This window comes from Odocoileus virginianus, chromosome 23 (genome assembly GCF_023699985.2).
Source record: "Odocoileus virginianus isolate 20LAN1187 ecotype Illinois chromosome 23, Ovbor_1.2, whole genome shotgun sequence".
In the NCBI taxonomy this organism is placed as follows: domain Eukaryota; kingdom Metazoa; phylum Chordata; class Mammalia; order Artiodactyla; family Cervidae; genus Odocoileus; species Odocoileus virginianus.
In genome coordinates, this window is record NC_069696.1 from 15,815,103 (window position 1) to 15,832,979 (window position 17,877).

General features: G+C 52.6%; 1 protein-coding gene across 10 annotated transcripts in view; it reads left to right on the plus strand.

Annotated features, from left to right (window-relative positions):
- ZBED4 (zinc finger BED-type containing 4) overlaps window positions 1-14,984 on the plus strand; it is a 29,446-nt gene extending 14,462 nt beyond the window's left edge. For 7 of the 10 annotated variants that reach the window (XM_070453531.1, XM_070453530.1, XM_070453532.1 and 4 more), the window contains 2 exons: window positions 9,679-9,803; window positions 9,935-14,984. In XM_070453531.1, the coding sequence (XP_070309632.1) occupies window positions 10,265-13,723 (3,459 nt within the window). In that variant the 5' untranslated portion in view covers window positions 9,679-9,803; window positions 9,935-10,264 and the 3' untranslated portion in view covers window positions 13,724-14,984. Of the gene's footprint in view, window positions 1-4,368; window positions 9,344-9,678; window positions 9,804-9,906 lie in introns of all 10 variants that reach the window. The other 3 variants (XM_070453535.1, XM_070453536.1, XM_070453538.1) reach the window with 3 other exon arrangements.
- Window positions 14,985-17,877: the final 2,893 nt, after the last annotated feature.

A 17,877-nucleotide genomic window follows, 5' to 3' on the forward strand; every position in this document is an offset into this window, starting at 1 on the left:
CTGCCTGCCTTCCGTGTTTTGTCCCTGAGGCACGGTTTAGAGTCTGTTCCCGGCAGTTCCTCTGATGTAGTCTCTGCCTGGGGGTCGCCCGGGCGGGGGTAGAGGCGCTCCAGCCTCTGGGCCTTCCCTGGCCCGCCGGCATCGCCGCAGTCGGCAGAGGGATCGGCCGGCACACGTGCCCGCGGCTGCCCATGAGCGGGCACCTGGTGGCCCTCGGGGGCGTCTGTCCTGCACGCAGGCTGCCTGCTGGGTCCCCTGCACACGGCTGACAGCACAGGCCGCCTCGGTCTGTCCTGCTGGCGGACGTGTCGTAGCTAAGGAAACCCTTTCCCAGTTTTGTCTCATGGTTGATGTGGTTCATGGGCTTGTGGGTTTGCTCTTCCAGTTCTGTGCTGTGTTACCAACCGAAACATGGACCTGACTGTAGTTCAAAGGAATAAAACAGCTACACTTGAGAGAGAAAAGTACCTGGGAAACCCTCGGACGTGGTGCTTCCTCATGTACCCTCAAGCACACAGACAGAAATGGATCAGCTCACATCTCTAGTTCTGAAGCTTTTTTGTCCTTGGTGGTGTGGGTTTGCATTCTGAAGCTACTTCCTGAATATCATAAATTGAGCAAATGAGCAAATCTTTTGAGCCTAGTGGGAGCCAAATTTCCCGCTATTAGACAAAAAAGTTGCAAATATGGAAAAGGTGAGGCCAGGGTGCTCCCGTGGTGTTGGATTGAAATGGGAGCTATCTGTGAATCTGTGGTTTTCATCCCTCTGTGCGTGTGTGTCGGTGTGTGTGCGTCTTCATTCAGTCCAGTGGCTCAGTCGTGTCCAACTCTCTGCAACGCCAGGCCTCCCTGTCCATCACCAACTCCCAGAGCTCGCTCAAGCTCATGTCTGTTGAGTCGGTGATGCCATCCAGCCATCTCATCCTCTGTCATCCCCTTCTCCCACCTTTAATCTCTCCCAGCATCAGGGTCTTTTCAAATGAGTCAGCTCTTCACATCAGGTAGCCAAAGTATTGGAGTTTCAGCCTCAGCATCAGTCCTTCCAATGAATATTCAAGACTGATCTCTTTTAGGATGGACTGGTTGGATCTCCTTGCAGTCCAAGGGACTCTCAAGAGTCTTCTCCAATACCACACTTCAAAATCATCAATTCTTCAGTGCTCAGCTTTCTTTATGGTCCAACTCTCATATCCATACATGACCACTGGAAAAACCATAGCTTTGACCAGACAGACCTTTGTTGGCAAAGTAATGTCTCTGCTTTTTAATATCTGTCTAGGTTGGTCATAACTTTTCTACCAAGGAGCAAGTGTCTTTTAATTTCATGGCTGCAGTCACCATCTGCAGTGATTTTGGAGCCCAAAAAAATAAAGTCTGTCACTGTTTCCATTCTTTTCCCATCTATTTGCCATGAAGTGATGGGACCGATGCCATGATCTTAGTTTTCTGAGTGTTGAGTTTAAAGCCAACTTCTTCACTCTCCTTCTTTCACTTTCATCAAGAGGCTCTTTAGTTCTTTTTTGCTTTCTGCCATAAGGGTGGTGTCATCTGTATATCTGAGGTCATTGATATTTCTCCCAGCAATCTTGATTCCAGCTTGTGCTTCATCCAGCCCAGTGTTTCTCATGATGTACTCTGCATATAAGTTAAATAAACAGGGTGACAATATACAGCCTTGATGTACTCCTTTCCTGATCTGGAATCAGTCTGTTGTTCCATGTCCAGTTCTAACTTGCTTCTTGACCTGCATACAGATTTCTCAAGAGGCAGGTCAGGTGGTCTGGTATTCCCATCTCTTGAAGAATTTTCCACAGCTGATTGTGATCCACACAAAGACTTTGGCATAGTCAATAAAGCAGAAATAGATGTTTTTCTGGAACTCTCTTGCTTTTTCAATGATCCAGCAGATGTTGGAAATTTGATCTCTGGTTCCTCTGCCTTCTCTAAAACCAGCTTGAACATCTGGAAGTTCACAGTTCACGTACTGTTGAAGCGTGGCTTGGAGAATTTTGAGCATTACTTTGCTAGCATGTGAGGTGAGTGCAATTGTGCGGTAGTTTGAGCATTCTTTGGCATTGCCTTTCTTTGGGACTGGAATGAAAAGTGACCTTTTCCAGTCCTGTGGCCACTGCTGGGTTTTCCAAATTTGCTGGCATATTGAGTGCAGCACTGTCACAGCATCATCTTTTAGGATTTGAAATAGCTCAGCTGGAATTCCATCAACTCCACTAGCTTTGTTCATAGTGATGCTTCCTAAGTCCCATTGACATCACATTCCAGGATGTCTGGCTCTAGGTGAGTGATCACACCATCGTGATTATCTGGGTCGTGAAGATCTTTTTTATATAGTTCTTCTGTGTATTCTTGCCACCTCTTCTTAATATCTTCTGCTTCTGTTAGGTCAATACCATTTCTTTATTGAGCCCATATTTGCATGAAATATTCCCTTGGTATCTCTGATTTTCTTGAAGAGATCTCTAGTCTTTCCCATTCTGTTGTTTTCCTCTATTTCTTTGCACTGATCACTGAGGAAGGCTTTCGTATCTCTCCTTGCTATTCTTTGGAACTCTGCATTCAAATGGGTATATCTTTCTTTTTCTCCTTTGCTTTTCGGTTCCCTTCTTTTCACAGCTATTTGCAAGGCCTCCTCAGACAGCCATTTTGCTTTTTTGCATTCCTTTTTCTTGGGGATGGTCTTGATCCCTGTCTCCTGTATACTGTCACATACCTCCATCCATAGTTCTTCAGGCACTCTGTCTATCAGATCTAGTCCCTTAAATCTGTTTCTCACTTCAGTGTATAATCATAAAGGATTTGATTTAGGTCGTACCTGAATGGTCTAGTGGTTTTCCCTGCTTTCTTCAATGTAAGTCTGAATTAATAAGGAGTTCATGATCTGAGCCACGGTCAGCTTTTTTTTTGCTGACTTGTTTTTGCTGACTGTGTAGAGCTTCTCCATCTTTGGCTGCAAAGAATATAATCAGTCTGATTTCGGTGTTGACCGTCTGGTGATGTCCATGTGTAGAGTCTTCTCTTGTGTTGTTGGAAGAGGGTGTTTGCTATGACCAGTGTGTTCTCTTGGCAGAACTCTATTAGCCTTTGCCCTGCTTCATTCCGTGCTCCAAGGCCAAGTTTGCCTGTTACTCCAGGTGTTTCTTGACTTCCTACTTTTGCATTCCAGTCCCCTATGATGAAAAGGACATCTCTTTGGGGTGTTAGTTCTAGAAGGTCTTGACGGTCTTCATAGAACTGTTCAACTTCAGCTCTTCAGCATTACTGTTCTGGGCATAGGCTTGGATTACCTTGATATTGAATCGTTTGCCTTGGAAACGAGCAGAGACCATCTGTCCTTGGGATCGCATGGACCACAGCCTTGTGTGGCTCCGTGAGCCGTCCTCAGTCAGCCTGCTGGGCGGGCCCAGAGCAGGGCCCAGCGGGTGCCTGGCCTCTCAGCCGCGCCGCTGTGTGTGGCTCTGTGTCTGTGTGTCGCTGAATTCCCGTGTGGAATCACTCGGCCACGAGGACATCCTCTTGCCCTTCCTCCAGTAGAAGTCGCCTGGTGACCCACTCTGTGTGTAGTTTGGCCGGCAGTGTTTTTACTCGTATTAATTCTGGTAGGAGTATTTTTGCTGAGTATTGAACTCTGGTTTGGCTCCCCCCCCCAACTCTGAAGACATACTTCTTCTGTCTCCTGGTTTGCATTGCTTCTCTTTCAAAGTCAGTGCTCTATCTAGGTTTTTTTCTTGAAACAGTTCCTGGGGCTGTGTTGCAGTGTGTGTTAGAAGGTGAGCATAAGGAGCGCATGCCCTCATCACCCAGCTGTGACAGACAGACAGACAGGTGCACGGCCACGCCTGTTCTGTGTCCCCCCACTCGGTTATTTCAAAGCAGATACCAGAAGTCGTATTTCATGTGGATGTTTTCCGGTTAGTGTCTTGGAAAGACGGGATCCTTTAAAAAGGATTTTTTAAAAAGTCTTATCCACAGTATCTTTATACCTTAATAAACTAAGAATTACTTTGTATCAGATGTTAAATCAGTACCCAGGTCTCCCGCCTTGTCTAAGGAACGCTCTTACGTAGTTTGCTGATTCACACTGGGATTCAAGTAGTTTGTTAGAGAAGCTGGGTTGTTTGTCCTACTGTAGAAGCCCTGTAATCTGGATTCTGCTGATTTCATCCTACCGGCAGTATTGAGCCAAGTTCCTCCATCCCTCTTCATTTTTATCTCTGCTTTTTCTTATTTTTAGCACTTTTTTTTTCTCGTTAAATCTTGCTTGGGGTTTGTAGGGATTCTTGAATCTGTGGTCTGAAGTCTTTGGTGAGAACTGTGCTTTCTTTCCTTCTTCCTTTCCGTGATGGTCATCAGAGCGTGCTCAGCGGAGGCCTGGTTGTCTGGCTGTCAACGCCCCCTGCGGATCCTGGTCTGTGTCTGCTCCCCCCAGACTCCGCTTCTGCCCCCCAGGTGCAGCCACGCGTCTCATCTCCTCGTGAGTCTGTCTGTCTCATAGGTGAGCTTGCTTGTGTCGTATCTTAGGTTCCACGTGTGAGTGAGCGTCCTGGTACCTGTCCCTCTCTCTGACTTCACTTAGTGTGACCCTTTCCAGGTCCATCTGTGTCCCCGTGTTCATAGCCACATCCCTCCCTGCACGCGTGCCTTCTGTCCACCGCCCCCAGCCCCTCGGACCCCCAGCGCTCCAGGAACAGCGGCTGGTTTGCCCCGCGCACCTCAGACACGTTTCTCACCCTCTGTGCCCGTGTCCTTTGGAGTAAAAGGAGACGCATCGCACTAAACCTTCCTTGAAAGATTGTCGCGTGGCTCAAGTGAGCCCGCATGGGCTGAGCAGGTAAAAGAGGGCCCGCAGGAAGCAGTCCGCGCCATCACCCCGGCTCTCGCCCCGAGAGTCTTCGGAGAGCCTCAGGGTCAGCCAAGAACGGGACGTCCGCCTTGAAGGGAGACGAGCTGGGCCCTCCCAGACCAGGGAGGAACTGGACAGGGGTGGTGTCCGGGCCAGCCGGACAGCAGGGAGCTCACGGCCACCGACCGTGCCCTGTGACCTTTCCGTGGAGGCCTGAAGACCTCTGTCACACAGACGCCCGTGGCTTGCCCTTCAGCCTTGCGGAGCCTCTCGTCAGCAGTAGGAGCAGAGACGATACTAAGTGCATTTCCTCATCCAGTGACCCTACGGTTTTCCTCCCGTTTTCTGTGAACCTGGTGCATTCTGTTGGCTGAGTTTTTAATGTTAAACCGAACGTTCTTCTGATACAGCCCACTTACTCGCGGGCTGTTATCTTCGGTGTAGTGCTGAATGTGGTTGGTTAACTTTCTAAGAACTCGCCGCATCTCCTTACGGCTCTTCTGTGATCACGGGGCTGTGACTGGTTCTTCTCCCGCGGCATCTCTGTGGCCACGGTGGCCGCGTGGCTCCACCTCGTTAGAAGAGTTGGGGAGTGTTTCGTCGTTTATTTTCTGGAAGAGTGTGTTTCATCAGTAATTTTTTTTTTCTCTAATGTTTGGTGAAATTAACCAGTGGAACCATCTTGACCTGGAATTTTAAGAGAAGGGTTTTAACTTCATGTTTAGCTTTTGGACTAGGTAGAGGGCCGTTCAGGCTGTCCCGTCAGTGTGAGGCCAACGTCATGACCGCCGCACGACCGATGCCTGTCTCTGTCGTGCGTCTTTTCAGACTTTACCCATTTCATCTGAGCTGCTGAGTTTCTCATCATAAAGTCACTCACTGTCTCCTTACTATCTTTTTGTGTCTGTAAGATCTTTGGTGGTAATACCCACTTTCATTCTTGCTATCGGTAGTTTCTGTCTTTTCCTTTTTTTTTCTCTTATTAATCAGTGTAGAAGTTTGCCAATTTTTTTGATCTGTCCAAAAAACCAGTGTTAGGTTTCATTGATTTCCGCCCCCCCCAACCTCTTCCCCGCTCCCCTCCAGTTTAATTGATTTCAAATCTTTTACTGTTTCCTTCAGGATTAGATTTGCTGTGCTTTTCCTTGGGACTTTCCCTTACCCCTGGCTTCATACATATAGAAGTTTTACTTACTTAAAGATACTTCAGATTTTTCCAGATAGCGTTCTAATGTTGATTTCTCGTTCAGTTTCCTTTTCAGAGACTGTTCTTTGATTTCATTTCTTGTAAATTTATTGAGATTTGCTTTATTGTCCAGAGAACAGTCTATCTTGATGAACACTCTGTGCCCACCTTTAAGCGATATGTATTCCATTTATTTGGACTGTTCTATAAATGTCATTTAGGCCAAGTTTGATGGTAATGTTTTCATATCTTCTGTTACCTTCACTGATTTTCTGTCCGCTTGTTCAGTTAGCTGTGAGTAGGGATATGAGATCCCACCTCCCTCCAGGCCTGCGGGGTCTGCTCCGTGCACGTGGAAGGTCGGAAGGCCCCCTGTGGTCCGCTGTGTTCGCGTCCCCTCGCCGCCACTGCCGCGGCCCCACCAGGCCCAGGTTGGGCTCGCGTGCTGCACCCATCCTGTCTTTTTGCTTTGAACCTCTCTCTGTCGTAACGCGTAGCGTGTTTTTGCAGGCGGCGTAGCGGTAGCCTCCCTTTTGCCCCAGTCTGCCAGGCCCTGCCCTTCCTCATCTGCAGCTGCATGGCCTGTGAGCAGAGGCGCTCTCCATGTCCCCCCCGCCGGCTCTGCACAGAGTGCCTTGCGTCTGTCACCTCATGTGCCCGGCGCCCCACGCTGGCTGCTGTCCAGCACCAGCCGGCCATCCTTCCGTCCGCTCCTGACATCGCTGCCTGGAGTCGTGCTCAGAGCCATGGGGTCCAGGCGGCACAGGAGACTGCTCCCACTCACCGCAGGCCCGCTGTCACCTGTGTTTCTGACTGAGAGGCTTAAAAGCCGAGGTTCCCGCAGTGAAGTGCCGGGGCGGCTCCCGCAGCAAGGGTGCACTTACTCGCATTTACAGGTTTATTATATGGGAAGGGGCTTCCCTCATAGCTCGGACAGTAAAGAGTCTGCCTGCAGTGCAGGAGATGTGGGTTCGATCCCTGGGTTGGGAAGATCCCCTGGAAAAGGAAACAGCAACCCACTCCAGTATCCTTGCCTGGAAAACCCCATGGACAGAGGAGTCTGGCAGGGTACAATCCATGGGGTCACAAAGAGACGGACACGATTGAGCGACTTTGACTACATGGAAAGGGACACAGATGAACGGCCAGATGAGGGTGCACAGGCTCCTGAGTGCAGGGGCATCTGTCCTCATGGAGTTGGGGTGCGTCACCCTCCGGACCCGTGAGTGTCTTTGCTAGCCTAGCAGTTCCCCAAACCCCGAGCTGTTGGAATTCTATTGGGGTTTCGTGATGTGGGCCTGAGGACTGTTAGCTCAGTCTGCAGGCAGTCCTGAGGGTCGGGGGCTGAGAGTTGGTTTCTGACCGTGGCGTGGTCTTTCTGGCGAGGAGCCTCCATCATTGCCTCACTAGAACGAAAGGTGTTCCTGTCACTGGGGAGCTTCCGAGAGTCTTAGGAGCCCTGCGTCAGGACCTGGGGGCACAGACCGGTACACGCCGACGTACAGTGAAGTGCGCTTACTTAAAGGGTGCGGTGTGCTGAACACACACACACACTTCCCTTGTGTTGATACATGTAAGCAGCTGCCGCGCAGAGGCATCTTCACACACAGTGAGTCTTAACAGTTACAAAGGCGTTCCTTTGTTGAGAAGGATGATCTTTTCAACAAACGGTATTTGAACAATTAAGATATTCATATACTAAACAATGAATTTGAGTCTTTCAAAGATCTAAATAAAAACAAACACAGGAGAAACTCTTTCTTAGATACAGCTCCCAACGCGTAATCCATGAAAAGACCCATTGCTGGGACTTCCCTGATGGTCTGGGAGAAGCTGCCGCGCAGTGCCGGGGACTCGGGCTCGGGCCCTGGGCTGGCCCTGAGGCCCCACATGCCAAGAAGTGCCTCAGGCTGAGAGCCACAGCTCCACGCCCGCACACCACAGCCAGATGTGCTCCGGCGTGCTGCAGCTGAGACCCCACCGGCCAGTAAATAGGTCTTTTTCTTGTTAAAGAACGTTTGATTCTTAAAAAGCAAACTGGTAAATTGGACTTCATTAAAATTAAGAGCATTTCCTTTCAGAAAGCACTTAAAAGAATGAAAAGGCAAGCTGCAGACTGGAGTTACATACCTGGTAAATGGTTTCTCTTCAGACGTGAGGAACTCTGAGAACTCAATAATAAGGAAACATTCAGTCCTTAAAAACATGGGCAAAATACGTGCACAGATGCTTCACCAATGGAGAGAGACAAATAGCAAATGAACATGTCAAATGTCCGGTGTTACCAGTCGTTAGGAAATTACCTCGTTGGTTACTTGCTAAGTCGTGTCTGACTCTTTGCGACCCCATGGACTGTAGCCCGCCAAGCTGCTCTGTCCATGGGACTCTCCCGGCACGAATACTGGGGTGGGTTGCCATGCCCTCCTCCAGGGGATCTTCCCGACCCAGGGATTGAACCAGGGGCTCCTACATTTTCAAGCAGATTCTTTACCACTGCGCCAGCAGGGAAGCCCGCCTATTAATTAGAAGAGCTACACTCGCAATGATGGGCCTTACCAAGTCTTGGTATTTTCTCTTTTTAAAAAAGACTTTATTTTCGGCTGTGCCGGGCCTGGCGCTATGCGTGGGCTTTCTCCAGTCTTGGCGAGCGGGGGCTTCTGCTGGTTGCAGTGAGTGGGCTTCTCAGTGCGGTGGCCTCTTCTGTTGCAGACCACAGTCTCTAGACCCGTGGGCTTCAGTAGTTGCTGTGTGCAGGCTCAGGAGTTGTGGTCCAAGGACATAGGTGCTTAGAGCCACGTGGGACCTTCCTGGACCCGGGGTCGAATGCACCCCTGCACTGGCAGGCAGATTCTGCGCTGCTGAGCCGCCGTGGACACCCCTCGGTGCTTTCTGTGATCTCTCCTGACGTGTTCGGGCGCGTGGCAGCATGTGTGTGTCACTCCCGAACTCCTGGTCCCTCCCTCTCCCCGTCTCTCACCTCTGGGACCGTAAGTTTGTTTTGTATGTCTGTGAGTCTGTTTCTGTTTTGTAAATAAGTTTATTATCTTTTTTTTAGATTCCACATGTAATTGATACCACATTTTTCTTTGTCTGACTTCGTTTAGTATGTTAATGTCTAGGTCTATTTGTGTTGCTGCAGTAGCATTATTTCATTCTTTTTAATGGCCAAGCAGTCCTCCGTTATATCGTATCACACCTTCTTTGTCCATTCATCTGCTGACGGAGGTTCCGGTTGCTTCCACGTGTTGGCCGCTGCAGATGGCGCTGCTGTGGGCACTGGGGTGCTTGTGTCTTTTCAGGTTGGTGTTTTCTCCAGATGTGTGCCCAGGAGTGGGGCTGCCAGGCAGCCCTTCTGGCTGTTCCCCATTGTGCCTGCACCGGTTTACATCCCATCAGCAGTGGGGCCAGGCTCCCTTTTCCCCACACCCCCACCCTGGATCATTTGTAGACTTTTGGGTGATGGCCCTGTGACCAGCGTGAGGTCGTACCTCATTGTCATTTTGTATTTCCCTGATTATTAGCAATGTTGAACATCTTTTCATGTGCCTTTTGACCCACCTGTATGTCTTCTTTGGGGAAATGTCTATTTAGAGGATATTTTCTTTTTTGTTTTTCTTTTTTTTACCACCACCAGGATTTTACTCTTAAATAAATGCTCAGCCTCAGGCCTGGTTAGGCAGACATCAGAAGAAGGCAGATTGCAGGCCCCTCGTCCTTGGGAGCAGTGGGATGGCCCAGGGAGGCAGAGTCTCCAAGAAGGTAAGCAGGGCGCTCGGGGCAGCGGGGGCCGCCAGAGAGGGTGTTTCATCCTGTGACTAGGTTATAAAGGCAAGGAACAAGCTTTCTTGTTTCACCTGACCAGTGTCGAATTTTTCTCACACGTACTGAAGCTGACATATGCATGACTGTGGATCTGAAACGTGAGCAAGGCCTTTGTCTTACTTGGTTCCATCTGTTGGAGATGACGCAGAAGGAGCACCGTGCCATCGACTCATCAGCGTTCCCGCGTCCGAGACCAGCAGGTCCGCCCCGCGTGAGCGCACATCTGCCCCGCGATGCGTTTAGCGGGAGAACTCCGGGAGCACTGCGGTCTGCGCCGTGACGGGACACGCTCATGAGTTTGCCCATCCACTGCTCAGTGAGATTCCTGCTTATCCATATTCGTAAACATCCCAAGAGATAAGAGTTCTTTGGCCAGAACTGAATAGTTATGGTCAGTCATGGAGAACCGCTGGGAGCCTTGTCCCCAAGGGGCAGGTGATTCGGAGAATACAAATTTGAAAATAGGAGAGGAAGATGACCCTCAAACCCCTAATCACAGTGTGGAGAGAATGGACTTTGGAAGTGAGCCGGAGGACGGGAGGCAGGCGGGCCGCAGCGAGGAGCGGGCAGAGGGCGGTGCGGCGGGTGGCGCGGGCCGGCCCCCCGGGCGGGGCGCCTCCCCCGAGCCTGAGGATGACTACGGGGCGCTGCTAGCGCAGTACGGCAGCACCCTCTACAGCGTGGCCATGGAGGCCGTGACGCAGAGCCTGCTCTCCGGCCGCGGCCTGGGCTCCAGGAAGAAGTCCCCGGCCTGGAAGCACTTTTTCATCTCGCCGCGGGACAGCACCAAGGCTGTGTGCACCTACTGCATGAAGGAGTTCAGCCGCGGCAAGAACGAGAAGGACCTGAGCACCAGCTGCCTGATGCGGCACGTGCGGAGGGCGCACCCCACCGCGCTGGCGGGGGACCCCGCCCCGGCGCCACGCCCCGCGCCCACGCCCGCCGACCCCGGGGGCCTGTGCCCCGGCTTCTCGCCGGGCCCGCTGGCGCCCCGGGCGGCCTCCAAGGGCTCGGCTCCCCTCCAGCTGACGGAGGAGGCCAGCTCTGCTGTTTCTGCCGAGGAGGCCGCCTCCGACGCGCTGGCCTCTGAGAGGTGCGGCCGGGACGAGCGCCCGCCGGGGCAGCCCCCGCCCGCGCCCCCCCTGCACTGCCGCGAACCTGCCGAGAATGGGGTGGAGAAGAACCCGCCGCTGCCGCGGAGCGCGTGCGGTTCCCGCCGGAGGTCGGCCGTCTGGAAGCACTTCTACCTGTCGCCGCTGGACAGCTCCAAGGCCGTGTGCATCCACTGCATGAACGAGTTCAGCCGCGGCAAGAATGGGAAGGACCTGGGCACCAGCTGCCTCATCAGGCACATGTGGCGGGCGCACCGCGCCGTCGTGCTGCGGGAGGGCGGCGGGGGCCCCGGCGCGCAGCCTCCCGGCCCCGCGCCGCCGCCCCTGGGGCCCGCCCCGCCGCCCCCCGACACTGAGCCCGGCGCCCTGCCGGCGTCTCCAGGGAGGGCGCTCCAGGACCCCGCCTCCGCAGCCTCCTCCCCCGACCGGCCAGCGGAGGAGCCGCCCGCGATCTGGGGCCCCGGCGGCGCGCCGTCCCCCTCCTCTGACGCGGGCGAGGCCTCCTGGGGGTCGTCTCCCGAGACGCAGCCTGGCGGCGCGCCGAGCCCTCAGCCGCGGGAGCCGGGCGCCGTGTTCCAGCAGAACAAGAAGGTGATGAAGAGGCTGAAGTCGGAGGTGTGGCACCACTTCTCGCTGGCGCCCACGGACAGCCTCAAGGCCGTGTGCAGGCACTGCGGCTGCGCCATCAGCCGCGGGAAGCGGGGCGACGTGGGCACCAGCTGCCTCATGCGGCACCTCTGCAGGCGCCACCCCGAGGTGTCTGGGGACCAGAAGGGCTTCCTGGGCGCCGGCCTGGCCGGCTCACCCTACGCCACCCTGGCTTCCGCCGAAACGTCCTCCCGGTTGACGAACCTGCCGACCATGGTCGCCAAAAACCATCAAGCTGTGTTTCCCGTCAACAGCAAGAAGACCTCCAAGCTGTGGAACCATTTTTCCATCTGCTCGGCAGACCCCACGAAGGTCGTGTGCCTGCACTGTGGCCGGACCATCAGCCGGGGCAAGAAGCCCACGAACCTGGGCACCAGCTGTCTCCTGCGGCACCTGCAGCGCTTCCACGGTGGCGCGCTGAAGCCCGAGGGCGCCTGGGCCGCCCCGCCCGGCACCCAGGCGCCCCTGGGCCCGCCTTCCGTAGGCGCCGCCACCTCTGACGGCGGCAGCGAGAAGCTTTACGATTCTCACCCGGTTGCTAAGAAAATCACAAGTCTCATTGCTGAGATGATCGCCCTTGACCTCCAGCCGTACTCGCTGGTGGACAACGTTGGCTTCAACAGGCTGCTGGCATACTTGAAGCCTCAGTACTCCCTGCCCGCGCCGGCCTACTTCTCCAGGACGGCCATCCCAGGCATGTACGAGGACGTGAAGCACGTCATCATGGCCCACCTGCAGGGAGCCGAGAGCGGTGTGGTCCACTTCACGTCGGGCATCTGGGTGAGCAGCCAGACGCGGGAGTACCTGACCCTCACGGCCCACTGGGTCGCCTTCGAGCCCTCGGCCCGGCCACGCTGCGAGGACCACCACCGCTCGGCGCTGCTGGACGTGTCGCCGGTGGACTGCGACTGCAGCGGCAGCAGCGTGCAGGAGCAGCTGGAGAGCTGGTGGGAGGCCTGGGTGACGTCCAGCGGCCTGCAGGTGGGCATCACCGTCACCGACAACCCCAGCATCGGGAGGACGCTGAACGAGGGGGCGCGCTCCAGCGTGCCGTGCTTCAGCCACACGGTCAACCTCATCGTCAGCGAGGCCATCAAGAGCCAGAGGCTGGTCCAGAACCTCCTGAGCACTGCCCGGAAGATCTGCGAGCGGGTGCAGCGCTCGCCCCGCGCCAAGGCCAAGCTGGCGGAGCTGCAGCGGGAGTACGGGCTGCCGCCCCACCACCTGCTGCAGGACGTGCCGTCCAAGTGGAGCACGTCCTTCCACATGCTGGAGCGGCTGCTAGAGCAGAAGCGGGCGGTGAACGCGCTGTCCGTCGAGTGCGACTTCCGGGAGCTGCTGAGCTGCGACCAGTGGGAGGTGATGCAGTCCGTGTGCCACGCCCTGACGCCCTTCGCCGCCGCCAGCCAGGAGATGAGCGCGCACGTGTCCACGCTGAGCCAGGTCATCCCCATGATCCACATCCTCAGCCGCAGGGTGGAGATGCTGTTCCAGGAGACCACGGGCATCGATGCCATGCTCCGCGCCCTCAGGGAGGCCATAGTGAGCCGCCTGTCCGCCACGCTGCACGACCCCAGGTACGTGCTGGCCACCCTGCTGGACCCGCGCTACAAGGCCTCCCTGTTCTCCGAGGAGGAGGCAGAGCAGTACAAGCAGGACTTGATCAGGGAGCTGGAAACGCTGGATCCTACCTCAGAGCCCGCGCCCGTCCCCAACGGCTGCGAGCCGGGCTCCCCGCCCCGAGACTGCGCTGGCGAGGAGAGCCTCTGGGCGCTCATGGCCAAGCTGAAGAAGAGCGAGCGCGGAGGGCGGCCCAAGGTCCCCGAGGACATGGTTCTCGCCTACCTGGAGGAGGAGGTGCTGGAGCACAACTGCGACCCGCTTGCCTACTGGAGCCTCAAGAGGGCCGCCTGGCCCGGCCTCTCCGCCTTGGCCGTGCGCTTCCTGGGCTGCCCCCCAAGCATCGTCCCCTCCGAGCGGCTGTTCAGCACGCCCCCCGAGAATGGCAGCTTCGGCCAGTCCAGGCTCCTGATGGAGCATTTTGAGAAACTCATCTTTCTGAAAGTGAATCTTCCCTTAATATGCTTCCAGTACTGAAGAGCCCGCTGGAGCCGCCCGGCGAGAGCCGGCGTCTGCCCAGGCTGGCGCTTGCCATGGCTGGCCCTGCGGGACGGCAGGCCGGGCACTCAGGTCCACGGCCGCGGGAGGGGCTGCCCGGCCCTCGCCCTCGCGGCCATACGTGCCTTAACCAGTCCTCCAGGCCAGGTACCACGGTGTGTGTTTTCAGAAGTCCACGAGAAGCAGCTTGTCTCGTCAATGATGAAATACGATGATTAGGTTTTCATTTGTAACCGTAAAGTTTTTTACAAGTTGGGGATCAGTTTGTTTCAGTAGAATGGCAGAGGAGAGGTGAGCAGTTTTACTCTGTAGGCTTTTTATTCGGTTATGTAAATCAGATCAGGTACTGTACTTTAGTTAAAAATTGCTTTAATTGCAACAGAAGAGCCTTTGTGGCTGTCAGATAAAATCTGTAAATAGGAGATGGAGTTGAAGCCATCCTGACCGAGCAGTTCCTACTGCGGCTCTAAAGGGCATCGAGGGGGAGAGTGTTCTGGGAGGAAACTGTTGACCATGACAGAGACGTGGCATCGGCGACAAGTCCGAGCTGATACGTGACGGAGGGTCGGTCGCGTAGGGTTTCCGCAGAGCGCGCGCTCCCATTTCAGGGGTTTGCCCTGGCGCCACGTGTGCGGTTAGCTTGGACACACAGCCGCGTCCACGGTGCGTGCGGTGGGGCCGCTGTTGGGCCGGGGCACGGCATGACGCGTCTACCGCGTCCTGTTGATGAATCTCCAAGCCTCTGACTCAGTGGTTCTACACCATAAAGCTGTCTTGAAATTTGTGCACTGACCCCCAAATTGATCCAATTATGTACACAGTTCTTTTTAGAAGAGGTGGCTTATTAACAGGGAAGAAGATTGCTATGTTATGGTTGTAAGAATAGCCTTAGGCGTTTAGATTTTCTTTTATAAAATAGGGAAGATTCAGCCATCAGTGGGGTATTTTAGGATCCCAAGGACATCAGAATGGATTATCAGTCATCAGGTTTTATTTTTAACAGTAATATGTCTTCAAAGTTTTTGTCTCAGCGTCTAGAAAAGAATTCATTTTCTTATTTCAAACCAGTTAAATATTCTGGGTGAAACGAGTCACTGATTTGCCTATGACCTTTTAGAAAAGTTGCTGTTTTGTTAAAATACTGTACTTGTTATTAATCTGAATTTGCATTGACTGTTTTTAGTGTATTTATAAATGGTGAACTCAGTTTCTGAAATTAAACCTTTTATTTGCAATTTTCTACTGCTGGAGAACACTGGCTTTTTATTCTTAGGATAATAAAACAATCCTACTCTTAGAGGCCAGCATGTACAGAAACTGCCCTCAACACAGCCTTTAAATCTTCACATTAGCCACAGATGGGACCTGGGGGAAGTGGAGGAGTATTTTTTTTTGGAGGAGTAATTCTTAAGCAGCATTTCTCATAGCGGCAGTGACGTCCGAAAACCTTCCAGGGCGTGTGTTCCGAGAGGGCACCGCGACCCCGTGCTGCTGGAGGGAAGGGCAGCCAGTGTGGCCTCAGAGTTAGACTGCAGCCGCCATGCGGGCCTCGGGGTCAGGACCGCTGCCGCCATGCAGTCCAGCAGCCCCACTCCCGGGTGTTTTCCTGAAGAAAGCAAAAACACTCATTTGAAAAGATATGTTCACCCCTATGTTCACAGTAGCATTATTCACAATAGCTAAGATGTGGAACCAACCAAAGTGTCCACCCACAGATGAGCGGGTAAAGAAAATGCCTTGTGTATTTATACAATGGAATGTTAGCCGTGAAAAAAGAAATCTTGTCATTTGCACCAACATGGAAGGATCTCGAGGGTATTACGCTCAGTGAAATAAGTCACAGAAAGACAAATACTGCATCATTTCATGTTTATGTGGAACCTAAAAACAGTGAACCAGGAACACACTCATAGAGAATAAACGTCGTTTCCAGAGGAAGAGGGTGAGGGCCGAGTGGAGGAGGTGCGTGAGGAGCAGAGGGCAGACCTCCACGCGCTGAGTCTTTGGGCTGCGATGCGGAGGGCGCCTCAGCAGCAGCGCCGTGGCGTTGCGGTGACGCAGGGCGCCTTGGCCTCGGGTCGTCCCTCGGTCAGTGTGAAACGACCGAGTACATACATGACGCCTGTACGTACGTCAGCGGTCCTTCCTTTAGGGAAAGTCAGGACGAGAGACGAAAGTCAGGAAGACGGTGCAGTAGGAAGCCCCGGGAGTGCGTGTCTGTCCCAGCAGCAGGTGCCAGCAGGATCTGACTTGGGGGGTCTGCAGAACACGGGAGGTGAGACTTCAGGGCACAACTGGGCTCAGGGTGGGGGAGGTGGGGCGCGGAGCACAAACGCCACTGCCGTGCAGCAACTGTGCACGCATGTCTCCCAGAGCAGCTCGCAGAGCCGGCAGCGGCCGGCGCAGGGAAGGGCCCTGTCCTCCAGCTGCTGAGGCCCTGTGTGTGCTCTGACGGCGCGTCCCTGCGGCTGGCCTCGCGGGGGCAGACGGGGCGGGGGGGCAGCCGCCACTGCTTCTGTACTCCCCCGCCATTGCTGCAACTTGCCTCCCTCTTCTGAAGTGACTGCTGAAGACTCCAACAGAGTACATAATTGCATATATGGGGAGAATTTGAACGTGACTGCTTGTGCCCAGGGAATCCATTAAGTTTACACCTCAAACTGATCCTGGCACAAAGACCGCCTACAATAACCAAAAACAAAACGAAAGCACAAAGCAGGGGAAGAGAAGGATCTGACTTCTGGAGTCACCAGATCGTTAGATTAAAACATCCAGTGAATGGCAAAAAAATCACAGGGCATACAAGAAAAAAGTATGGTTCTCTCAAAGGAAAAAAGTAATACAACAGAGTCTGTCCCTGAAAAAAGACCTGATGGGGAATATACTAGACAAAGACTTTAAAACAGCAGTCTTAAAAATACTCAAAAAACTAAAAAAGACATGGAGAAAGTCAATAATGTATGAACAAAAATGGAAATATCGGTACTTCACCTGATGGTCCAGTAGCTAAGACTCCATGGTCTCAATGCTGGGGGCCTGGGTTCAATCCCTTGTCAGGGAACTAGATCCCACATGCCACAACTAAAGTTTGCACACAATTCCTATACACTAACAATGAGAAAACAGAAAGAGAAATTAAGGAAACAATACCATTCACCATTGCAACAAAAAGAATAAAATACTTAGGAGTATATCTACCTAAAGAAACAAAAGACCTATACATAGAAAACTATAAAACACTGATGAAAGAAATCAAAGAGGATACAAACAGATGGAGAAATACACCGTGTTCATGGATTGGAAGAATCAATATTGTCAAAATGGCTATACTACCCAAAGCAATCTATAGATTCAATGCAATCCCTATCAAACTACCAGCGGTATTTTTCAGAGAACTAGAACAAATAATTTCACAATTTGTATGGAAATACAAAAAACCTCGAATAGCCAAAGTAACTTTGAGAAAGAAGAATGGAACTGGAGGAATCAACCTGCCTGACTTCAGACTATACTACAAAGCCACAGTCATCAAGACAGTATGGTACTGGCACAAAGACAGAAATATACATCAATGGAACAGAATAGAAAGCCCAGAGATAAATCCACAAACCTATGGTCACCTTATCTTCGACAAAGGAGGCAAGGATATACAATGGAAAAAAGACAACCTCTTTAACAAGTGGTGCTGGGAAAACTGGTCAACCACCTGTAAAAGAATGAAACTAGAACACTTTCTAACACCATACACAAAAATAAACTCAAAATGGATTAAAGATCTAAATGTAAGACCAGAAACTATAAAACTCCTAGAGGAGAACATAGGCAAAACACTCTCCAACATAAATCACAGCAGGATCCTCTATGACCCACATCCCAGAATTTTAGAAACAAAAGCAAAAATAAACAAATGGGACCTAATGAAACTTAAAAGCTTTTGCACAACAAAGGAAACTATAAGCAAGGTGAAAAGACAGCCCTCAGATTGGGAGAAAATAATAGCAAACGAAGCAACAGACAAAGGATTAATCTCAAAAATATACAAGTAACTCCTGCAGCTCAATTCCAGAAAAATAAATGACCCAATCAAAAAATGGGCCAAAGAACTCAACAGACATTTCTTCAAGGAAGACATA